General features: G+C 44.2%; 1 protein-coding gene across 3 annotated transcripts in view; it reads left to right on the forward strand.

The window, feature by feature from the left end:
* The window catches only part of SEZ6L (seizure related 6 homolog like), a 351778-nt gene that overhangs the window by 292158 nt on the left and 47160 nt on the right, over window positions 1-12460 (forward strand). For all 3 annotated transcript variants that reach the window (XM_083146527.1, XM_083146544.1, XM_083146535.1), the window contains one exon: window positions 11865-12061. In XM_083146527.1, coding sequence (XP_083002653.1) covers window positions 11865-12061 — 197 coding nt within the window. The remainder of the gene's footprint in view (window positions 1-11864; window positions 12062-12460) is intronic.

Consider the following 12460-nt stretch of genomic DNA (forward strand, 5'->3'; position numbering starts at 1 on the left):
CATATATCTGACATCCTGCGCCTTCATATAGAGAAAACATTATGCTTGTAGAAGCAGCTAAACCATTTGCTGGGACACATACAAATACCACTGCTACAGTAGACACTATTTTATATCGTAACAGTTAAAAGGATAAAGTTATTTCCATAATAAAATCTCATCATTATTCCAGACCAAGCTAGAGTCATGAATTTATTCAATGTTGGAAATATTTATCATTCCGCATATTAAATTATATTTTTTATTTTTATTCCTGTCCTAGAATTTTGGAAATGAGAAAATAAATCTCCAGCTGAATTACAGAATAATTAACAATTACACGCGTGTGCAAAAAGGATAATAAACAGAGAGCCACATAAATAACAGAATACTTTTCCTCAATGGGTTTCTCCGTGTTATTATTTATCCTTGTGGCATTAAGAGTGCTAGATATTATGATTAAAAATGTTATTTCTTGAAGGTTGAGGAGCTAAACAATAGTTTGTAATACATAGAGGAGTTTGGAAGTCTCGGAATTAAATTTTATTATTAAAGTAATGAGTCTATTCATATGCAGAAACTCTGAATGAGCCAGTGAATTGTACAGTATAACAAACGGCAATGACTGCTAATAATTGTATTGAATATGAAAGCCTATGCCGGTGGTATATACTATCTATTTTAATCTGACAGAAAAGATGTTTAGCATGTAAATAACACAAGAGGTGAGAGGTTTGACAATATATAGAAGCAATAAAACAAGAAGGGATTCTTGAACAGGCTTGGGTTTATACAGTCAGGATAATTAAGTTTTTGCTTTTGTGTATGAAGAATAGTGTTATTGTGTGATACGCTGTATATATTTGTTTGCAGTCATTGCATTTATAGAAGAGCTGTCCCAAGCTTACTTAGAGTGGGATCCTACTGGAGAAGAAAATCATGTACACTGCAGGTCAAATGCAATCACATGACATGCGTTATAATATACCTTCAAACATCTTCATAGATTGGGGTCAATCCTAATAGCACCCGCAAAATTCCCATGGCAGTGCTCGCACATAATGGCGGATTTGCACAGCAGCAATTTACTTGAATTTGGGCAGAAACTAGCCCAAGAAGGGTGCAAGTTTGGTTGCCATTGCTGGTGTTTAAATGCCGCGGCAATGGCACATCGCACCCATTTAATAGGCTCAACCCCATAGACTTGGGATCTCTTGCACACCAAATGTGCACACTCCCAAAAGGGGGGCATGGCCTTTGGAAAAAGGGGCATGGTTTCATGGGAATGCCATACTCACAAGCAACCATTTTCCATCACCATGTGGGCATCTGCAGCACTCTGTGCACTACTAGCCATCCCCCCAGATCCTCTGTCTGCTCAATAGAATAGATGCAGTGTATATTAGCACAGCATCTATTCACACTGCTCTGCTGAGCAGAGAAGCGAGTGACAGGAGGTCTGCCAACTGCCCCACCACCACGGGACTGTCCTGCAAAAATCGTGACAGTTTTGTCACTGCTGTCACTTGTTGCTTGAAGATGGATAAATGAAAGTACACTTTTAGAAGAAACAGAGCGGGATGTTGGAGATGTGTGTACAACTTGGTAGTTTAGCAGAGTTATGCACATATCGGAGGAGATGTCATTAAGGCTTGAGCACCAATGGAAATTAACCAGGTTGTGTGGTTTGTTGAATTGGTGATTCTACAGCTGTTACCCTAAATAGCATGAAGTGAAGTTTTTAAAAGAGCAGATTTAGGCAGCTCACCAGCCATTGAATGTCTCAAGTGCTGTAATAACGGTGCAGATGATAACAGCGGTCTTGGTCTCAGGAGCTAAGGGGAGGACAGCCCTCATCCACTGTACTGCTCATATGAAGTGAACAAGATAGCACTGCACATTCAGTTATAGCATCGGTGGCCATCTTGGTGAAGGAATTACAACATCACTTCCGGAGCCAATGTGTTGGCTAACAAAGGCAACCAAAATATTTTGCCACCCTGCCATTGCTACTTTTTACACACTTAAAAGTAATTGAATATAAAGTCATTAGAACCAATCTGTCCTATTCCCACATACATCTACTGGCCTTAAAAACATTGGTAAAAAAAAAACTTGATTATTACTGCCTGTGGGCAGCTGACTGTAATAACATGTTTGTCATGGATATGTTGCAAACCTGTACAGTAAAGACCTTAATAATAAAAGAGAGAGGGTTCAAACCTCCTTTGAAAGAGATAAAGTGGAGAAGTTTTAAATTGTTTGTTTACTTAATAAAATAATTATGTATTGTCAGTTCTTTCCCTGCTCTTCCCCCTACTGAGCTACTGATCACTGGCTGATAGCTGTTTGTGCTTCTGTTCCATAGGACTCTCTATCACTGCAGGTGCTCAATGCAGAGCTGATAATAGCCAAATCAGACAGTAGGCTGATAGCTGTAATGATGCATTGTGGGTGTTATTCAGAGCTGATTGCTATTCTGGCTTATGGAATAACTGCGCATGCTTAACTATTGTAGCGCACATGTGTGAGGCCAAACAGTGACAACGATCAGTGATTACTTTTTCTGCAACTTCACTGACAGGAAGCTGTCTTTTGTTGGTGGTAACCTGCGTTTTCTGGGAGTGTCCGGAAAAACGCAGGTATGCTGCCCAAGAGTTTTCAGGGAGGGTGTGTGACGTCAGCTCCGGCCTCAATCAGCCTGTCTCTGTCGTAGAGTGTGCAAGGGTCAGAGGGTTGCAGACTTGCACAGACTGGGAAAATCATGCAATGGTGATTGAGTTGCATATGAAATTGAAGCTGACTGGAGATCGGCAATATTTTCTCAAGTCTTTTGCAGACTTGCACAGGGCGGGTTTTCACTCTGGCCAGTATTCAATGCCTCTGATTCTCCATATTTTCTGGGGAATCAGGCAATTCCCCGGGTTTACAGGGAATTTTCTCACAGGAAAAACAATTCGCCCTATTCAATGGACACAATTCTCTGCAAATGAAGAGCGAATGTCTGGCGATTCTCTGTTTGTGATTCTCCACGATTCTCCAGTGGTTTTCAATGGGGTTTTTAGTGGAATTCGAGGGGAGTTTATTCAATGCTGAAATGGAGAACTGCTTTCTCCAGTGATTTTTGCCATGATTCTCCAATTTGCAATTGGCATCTTTTTTTGGTGAACTGGAATGTCATCTTTTAAAATAAAGGCTTTTTTAATTTTTTTTTTGGTGTAAAAAAATCAGTCATTTAATTATTTGAAGAGTCTTGCTATTTTTTTTACTGGACAAGGATCACATACATATATTGCGTGGAAACTCCAATTCCTCCTGCAAAGACAGGCCATGACTTGATGGTATCGGGTATTTACTATCTAATTTATAAGATTCCTCATTGATTAGTGTGGGGCTGGGAGCACTGCAGAGCCTGATGCAGCTGACGACTGGTGTCCTGGCGGGGGAGCGCTCTGATGTCGCAGGGAGCGCTGCCAGGCTGAGGCCGAGGATGGCTCCAGCAGCAGCAGCAGACCTTTGGCTCCAGCAGCCACAGCGCGGTGACAGCAGATGTCAGCGCTGGGACTGCTGGAGCCGGTTGTCTGCTGCTGCTGGACCCCTCCCCGTCCTCAGGCTGTGCGGGGCTCCTGGCAGCATCAGCATGCTCCCCCGCCGTGTCTCCGCTCAATCCCCTGGCCGCAGCAGCAGGGGAGAGAGCCAGGGAGAGAGCCGAGTGCCATTCGCCGCAGGGGGTAATTATCGCCGTCAGGAGAGCCCCTGACGCGTTGAATACAGTGGACGGGCGAATGCCGGCGAATCTCCCAGCAGGGAGAATCACGGCGAAAGTGCAGCGAATCCTACACAGGATTCGCTGCCGCCCGCGACCCCCGGCCATTGAATACTGGCCTCTGTGCCAACTATATCATCGCAGGTCTCTACAAATTTGCACAGCAGCGATCTTGTCTGAATCAGGCCCTATGAACTAAGTGCCTGATGCACACTGCAAATGCCCTGTCACAGTTTCTTGTTACAGCAACCACAATGGACTATAGATAATTCAGCGCCAAAGGGGTTAATTATATGATATCTTTGTAACTAGGACTGGAATTCTCATTCAGCAGTGATATTATAATGGGGTTAGTATGTAGTATTACCTGGGGGAACCAGTGCTAGCATTACACTAAGTCATGGTGATGCGACTCATTTATAGTACCTTTGTGCCCTTCTGATTACATGTTGCTGTACTAATTTGCATCCTGATTCTTAACATTCAAAATCATTTACAGTATTTATATGAAGCTGAACTCTCTGCACAGTTTATGTGCTATCATTGCCAGTTATTCTCTGCTGAATACAGGAAATAAAATAATAAAATGCTTATAAACAAGTAGCCACCTGGAAGAGCAGTACTATAAACTGTGTCATAATATTTAATGACCTTGTATTCTTATTTAGCCGGAGGTCTGCTATTGCTGCTGCTGCTGGACCCGTCTCTCCCTTCTGTCAGGTCAGTGTCCCGCACTGAAAGGGCGGGGGGCGCCGTTGATCTGACATAAGGGCTGCAGGGACCCCCTGTCCGCTGGTGGGTGGCAACCAGCAGGGTCTGGCAGGAGGTCCCTGCGGTGGATGAGAACTACTAGTTCCCATCCACTGCAGGGACCCCGCCACTGATCTCACATACACTGCAGTGACCTCCTGCCCGCCAGCGCTACCTGACATGACCCTGTGCTGCCAGACCCCACTGCATGCCACCCACCAGCGGGCAGGGGGTCCCTGCAACCCTTATTTGAGATCAGCGGGGAATCAGCAGCACAGCATTTGTAACAGCATATGACCAGCAGCGCCCCCCCCCCCCTCCCCCTGCATATATTATGTAAAAAAAAAAAAATGTAAAAATATATTTATGTCTTCAAAAAATTAAATGACTGATTTTTTCACCCCCCCCCCAAAAAAAACAACAACATAATTTCAAAAGTATTCAATGGCCAGGGGTCGCGGGCGGCAGCGAATCCTGTGTAGGATTCGCTGCACTTTTGCCCTGATTCTCCCTGCTGGGAGATTCGCCGATTCGCCGGCAGCCTGAGTACGAGGACGGGTCCAGCAGCAGTTGCAGACCTCCAGCTCCAGCAGCCCTGGCACTGACATCTGCTATTACCGCGCTGGGGCTGCCGGAGCCGGAGGTCTGCTGCTGCTGCTGGAGCCATCTCCCTACAGATTACACACAGCCAGTGGACGGGAGAATGGGGGGGTATCGGTGCCGGCTGCGGCCGGTGGAGAGCGAGCTGATTTTCTGGGTACACTAGTTGCTATTACGCCCTGGCTCCCCCGGTTCCAGCTCTGCCGTCTCCGCCCCACCCCTTGCCTGTCTGGCTGACCAAGGTGCTATGTGTATGCCGCTCCGTCACTCTCCTGCAGCTGGCTAGCAATGTGCCAGCCCCGGGGCTGGCACCGTCACCCGTGGTCAGTGCCCAGTAGCTGTTGTCCTGCTGTGTAATTGGTGCGCATTTCAGGACCTCCTGCCTAGAACCTCAAGGTCACTTGGCTACATTTATTAATCAGACCTACTGCTGGTCTGGTTAATTGGCTGCCTGCCAATGTCACCGTGTGGTCCCGGCTGCTAGACCAGTGTGTGCCCTGGGTTCCTGGGCAATTGGAGGGAGGCTGCACAACATCCCTTGCCATAGGGGGTAACCCAGCTCCATGAGTCTACCATTTTAAAAGCACATTTGCTGTACCGAGCAAGTCTGGAAATGGATCTTACACGTAAATTTTGTAGTGTGACATACAAAGTACTTGTAGTGTTGGCAGTGGCCTTGAACAATACAATACTAGCATCGGTCCCTGCAATGTTTTTAGAGTTCCTGGAAAAAATGGATGTGACTTCTGCTGCCCCCTTATCTGCAGATCAGCTTCTAACAAGTGTTTTAAAATATAAGCAAAGATTTTACCCAGTAAAACATCTGGTGTGAACTTTATCTTTTTTTTTTACAAGTGTATTTTACAAGTACACATAACAGTTCTCCATAAAAAGATGACGAATGCAAAATGGGGAATCAGGGCGAAAATCAATGGAGAAAGCAGTTCTCCATTTCAGCATTAAATAAACTCCCGGCAAATTCCACTAAAAAAACCCCATTGAAAACCACTGGCGAATCGCAGAGAATCACAAACAGAGAATCGCCAGACATTCGCTCTTCATTTGCAGAGAATTGTGTCCATTGAATAGGGCAAATTGTTTTTCCTGTGAGAAAATTCCCTGTAAACCCGGGGAATTGCCTGATTCCCCAGAATATATGGCGAATCAGAGGCATTGAATACTGGCCTTTGACTTTTCAATGTTACAAGACTCTGACAACTAATAATAATAAAACGTTATTTCACTATTGGAGAATTTTCTGCTCAAATATTTTACATGTTGGGCGAATACGGACAAGTTTAAAGGATGGGCTTGAGGACCTAATTTCCAGACCTCACTCCATTAAGCGATCATTGTCTGCCTGAGTGTGGACAATTAAAGAGGGTACGATTCCCATCTTACAGCATTATTTATATTGATCCACCAACACTTGAAGGTGTTACACTATATTGCTGTTTTCTCTCCTTTTCATGTCTCACGAGCGATCTACAGTGGTCCATGTGAAGGAGGCATACGAAAGGAGCGCTTGATAGACTGTCAGTAAATTATTTGTATTGTTGGTTTATGTTTGGTGCACCTTGGTGAAGCACCCACTGTACAGGTCAGGCTGCTCCGCAGCGCCGTATTCTCCCCAAAACCCCATTTGCATGAATAGGTCATGAAACCTTTTTACCATAGAATGCTTACTCCAGATATTTATCTATCTATCTATTTATTTATAATTTCTTCGGTACTTGTGTATTATCACGGCGCCCATTGCATACCATCGCATACCGTATTTAGTGGTAAGCGATGCGATGCGATATTCGCGTTAAATTAACCAAAATGTACAATTAAATATAGCATAGCATCGCATGCCAGCAATGGCATGCGATGCAATGCGATTTTTAATTGTACAAGCACCCTGACGGGTGCTTACAATGTTATATGCACCCCCATTGTCAACGTGACCCCCACTATCAACACCAACCCGAAGCGTGGCGAGCGAAGTGAGCCCGCGAGGGGTGGCCGTACGCGTCCTGCGACCTTTTCATACCCCCACTATCCATGTACGATTTTCATCGAAGTGCATCTAATCGCATCGCATGCAATATAGCGGCATGCGTATTGTACAAGCACCCTGATGGGTGCTTACAATGTTAAATGGACCCCCATCAACGCCACCCCCAATATCAATGCCAACCCGAAGCGTGGCGAGCGCAGCGAGCCCACAAGGGGCGGCGGTATGTGTCTTCCGACCTTTTCATACCCCCACTATCCCCGTTGGCGTGGAGTTGATTTTAGATAGTGCCCGAAGCGTGGCGAGCGGCGGCAAAATACTTTACATGTATTCCGCTTCCCCTCGCGGGGCTCGCTGCGCTTGCCACACTATCTAAAATCAACTCCACACCGATGTGGATAGTGGGGGTATGAAAAGGTTGCAGGACGCGTACCGCCACCCCTCGCGGGCTCATTTCGCTCGCCACGCTTCGGGTTGGTGTTGATAGTGGGGGTCACGTTGACAATGGGGGTGCATATAACATTGTAAGCACCCGTCAGGGTGCTTGTACAATTAAAAATCGCATTGCATCGCATGCCATTGCTGGCATGCGATGCTATGCTATATTTAATTGTACATTTTGGTTAATTTAACGCGAATATCGCATCGCATACCATCGCTTACCACTAAATACGGTATGCTATGGTATGCAATGGGCGCCGTGATAATACACAAGTACCGAAGAAATTATAAATAAATAGATAGATAGATAAATATCTGGAGTAAGCATTCTATGGTAAAAAGGTTTCATGACCTATTCATGCAAATGGGGTTTTGGGGAGAATACGGCGCTGCGGAGCAGCCTGACCTGTACAGTGGGTGCTTCACCAAGGTGCACCAAACATAAACCAACAATACAAATAATTTACTGACAGTCTATCAAGCGCTCCTTTCGTATGCCTCCTTCACATGGACCACTGTAGATCGCTCGTGAGACATGAAAAGGAGAGAAAACAGCAATATAGTGTAACACCTTCAAGTGTTGGTGGATCAATATAAATAATGCTTGCGAACGTAGGGCGGGGGGGGGGGGGGGGGGCGGCGAGCTGGACCATTAGCATATGGAAATGCCCAGCATTTAATGGTCATCTGCCTACCCACTTTCCCCCGAGCATACACACATATTTAAGGTTGCTCAGAGAAACCTTACATATGCATGCACATTCCAAATCTTTCAATGGTTGCCAACCATCGAAAGATGTGGGAGGGACCCAGTGACATGCAAATGGATATTTATGTAAAACATCCATTCCCAGCCAGTGTGAACGTACGCATCTTGCGAATGGTGGGCCAGCGTACCACCAATCGTAAGGTGGGATCTTGGTCACTCGCAAGGATGCGAATGAACCAGACTACCCCCAAGGTGCATTTTTTTACTAAGTAATATTGACTAGATGCACTGCCGATCCTGACTAGATGCACAGCCGATCCTGACTAGATGCACTGCCGATCCTGACTAGATGCACTGCCGATCCTGACGAGATGCACTGCCGATCCTGACTAGATGCACTGCCGATCCTGACTAGATGCACTGCCGATCCTGACTAGATGCACTGCCGATCTTGACTAGATGCACAGCCGATCCTGACTAGATGCACAGCCGATCTTGACTAGATGCACTGCAGACTCTGGACTAGATGCACTGGCTTTTTTTTAATGTATGTTCACTATGAATGTCTGTGATCTAGTCAAAATTGCCTTGCCTGCACAGTCTATATTTCTAGGCAATTCTGACTTACAGTAGCGGGGCCACACATGGGGATAGGCTACATGTTAAAAACCGGCTAACCTAACCTTATTTTGAGTATCTAGTCAAAATTGTCTGCCAATACTGCACCATGTGTACTGTACACCCATTTAGTCATAGGTAGACCAGAATCTGATTCTCTTTTGATTTAAATCACAATCCTAATTTCCCATCACCCCCAGAGATCTCTCACCTATCATCCCATGGGAAATTATTATTTTAGAGCTGTGCCAGTGAGTATAACCAAATAATCTGTTAACCTGATCAGTGTAGAACACGAATCTAAGTGAGTTTGTGTAACCAAATTATCTGATAACCCGATCAGCACCGATCCATGAACTGAGATTTTATAAAAAGATTATATAATAACATGATCAGCATAGGAATATGTGACAATATTAAACCTACAGTACATAGTGTTGTACAAATGTAATGAGAACAGGTATCCATAGCGTATGCAGAACAAGATGAATGTTAATTGAAACTGTGGTTGAAAGCTATTGGGAATATGAGAGAGCAGGTGGGTATACCATTATTACATGTGTTCTACTTTGGCATATCTCATTAGATACTGTAGCAAGAGAATACGAATATTGCCAAAAGAAAAATCTGTTAAATACAGTTATTAAATCCACTTTCTGCATTGTAAAAATGTTTCAAATGAAAAATGTTGGTTGTGTATGTTTGTAAGGCTACTGTTAACCTCTTTCCATATAAGACATTATTTTTATACAGGGATAATACTGGCTGTATTTGCATGTAGATAAAAAACACTGGGCAGCTTTGATTTTTTACTGGAATTTACAAATAAGTTAGGACACACCCCTTTCCAAATCTGACACTTGCAAGTAATACATGGTTTGGTAAGGTTCACATTTAGGGAAGCCTATGCCGTTTGGCATTCACCTACACTTTGCGACTTTGTGCAAATGTTGTTGGTGTACATCTATGTGTAAGAATGTGCAAGGACACCAACATCATCCATATATGTCTACTCTCCCGGACATTGCAAGAGATACACAAATTTGTGGCCAGTCTCCAGCACCCCCAGAAGAGTAGGTTGTCCTACATTCTGCCCACTTACCATCAACCTGGGCACAACCAGGAGGATATTGCCATGATTTGTGGGTCGCTCGTGAGGGAACAGCACCAATATGAAATGTTTCTATGCAGATCACATTATGGTGCCTTTACATCAATGAATCATGGCATTCCCTGTAAGAGGATGGGGCTTTTATATACTCCGGGCTGTGCCATGCCCTCTCCTCCAGTCAGTGGTATTTCTCATTTGGGCTTCACCTGGATGAGAGAGCTGAAAAGTAGATACGTATGCCATATCTCACTGTCAAAACTTGTACCAGCTCTATGGCAGGTGATGATTTTCCCATTTGAGTATTGCCTCCAAAGTGAATTATTGAGCATCTGTGTATGATGTCACAACTCACAGATGGATAGTGGATCCTTGCCCATATGTTGGGATGGCTAAGACCCAGAATAGAGTCTAACATGCCGGTGGTATTCACCAGAGACCCTCGCAACTTCTGTCTGGGTTCCCTCATACAGGTGCTGATATACTCTGGGTAGAGCTGGTTGTACTTTGTAAAACATACTGTACAAGTGTAGTCAACAAGCCAGGTCAGAACCAAAAGACAGCAAAGTATCAAGGGGAAGGCAGAATCAAGTCACATTAAAGCCAATGTCGAAACAGAAATCACCAAAAGCAGTACCAAAGGATTTCAAGTCAGACACAGGTAGTTATTATCACAAAAGTCAGGTATGCTGGAGTATGAGCCTATACTCTGACATACGATTGCCCCCAAAAGGACTTCCTTCAATAAGTGAAGTTCAAATTTGGCACCAATCAGAACTCCACCTTTTGGCGTGCCTGGTCCTTTAAATCCCACACAGTGGCATGTGCATTGAAGGTTCTGCAGGAAGGAGCCGGAGGAGAAGACAGGTGGTGGGGGCTATCCACCTGCTGCTCTTCACTGGGCGGAACAATAGTGCATCTGAACTCGGCAATTGGGAGCCGTGTTTGGCCGCATTGGGACATAAGCAAACACTTCAGCAATATGACCACAATACTCTCATAATACCATCTCGGTAACAAGACGGACTATCTCCATGTGTCTGAGGACAAACTTAACATGGATTTTTCCTAAATGCTGTGGAGGCTGTGAGAAAGACCTGCATTAAGTGCACACTCTGGGGCTTCCAGTGCAGGGTAACAGTAGCGATTGAATTGCTCAGGGCAGCGCTGCAGTGATTTGATAAGTCACACAGCTGATGGATCCTGCCCTAGAGTGTGAAATAACCTGCAGTAAATTTGGATTATTTTAAAGCAGAACAGGAAAGTGGAATTCAGTATGCGACTGTGAAATCTATATAAGACCCTTGCTGCCTTATCAAATGCACAATGGAGAACAAATAGTTTAAGACACAGTAGATATACAGAACCTGTAACATTCTAAGACCAAAGGATATTCTATTGTGTTTTATTTGTACTTATTTGCATTAATGAAAACCTAAAATAAAATTACAGAGGTGGAAAGTGGGCAGTTATCTTCACTTTGTAGAGCATGTTAAAGAGTTTACTTATGAAGAAATATATCATTGGAACCATAGCACAAACAGCAGGGAAGCCAGTGAGTTCTAGGGCACTTGTTGAACATTATATATTGGGGTTTCTGAATATATTACAGCAGTAGTTCTAAAACTCGGTCCTCAGGACCCCACACAGTTCGCAGGTGGAGCTAGTTATTTAGATCCTGCGAGGAGACTTGCAAAACATGCACTGTGTGGGGTCCTGAGGACCGAGTTTGAGAACCTGTGCACTACAATATTCCATACTGCCCCAATTCCAGTGCCCCTTCGTTGGAACATAATAGCACTCTATACTAATATGACAGACACTAGAATGTGTGCATTAGTCTTGCCAGTGTATCTCCGAAACCGTCCTAAACTGCGTTTACTCTTTGTTGCAGACTGAATCTGAGTAACAATGATATTCTGACTATATATGATGGAGATGAAATCACATCAAAGATTTTAGGACAGTTTGTCGGAAGCAGCAGTCCTCAGAAACTCTACTCATCGTCTCCTGACCTCTCTATTCAGTTTCATTCTGATCCAGCAGGAATGATCTTTGGGAAGGGACAAGGATTCATCTTAAATTACATAGGTGAGCAGCTCTCTCTAATGTATTAAACAAAAGCCAGTAGGTACAGGCATAGTAGATGAGCGCACACAAGCTAATGTCTTGGCACACACAAAAGTGTAATGAGTTCTAATTCAGGCACAGATAGCGGTCACTGATACTTAACCCCATGGTCTTAAATTTAAAACTATCACCTGTTTTAATTTCACAGTATTTCCTTGCAGAATGGATAAGAAATACTGAAATGTTCAATCATGATTCAATGTTGGTTTCTCTTAGTGTCTAACTCTATTTAAGTCTTGATACTTAGATTCAGTGTACTGTATTGTCACACATTACATTCTATATGTTGCTTTTGCCAGCTCTGGTACTTGCTGCTCTGCGCACTGTATTGTATGGCTTTGAAAGGGTTACGGGACTTCT

Source organism: Crinia signifera, chromosome 1, assembly GCF_055691185.1.
Source record: "Crinia signifera chromosome 1, ASM5569118v1, whole genome shotgun sequence".
Taxonomy (NCBI): domain Eukaryota; kingdom Metazoa; phylum Chordata; class Amphibia; order Anura; family Myobatrachidae; genus Crinia; species Crinia signifera.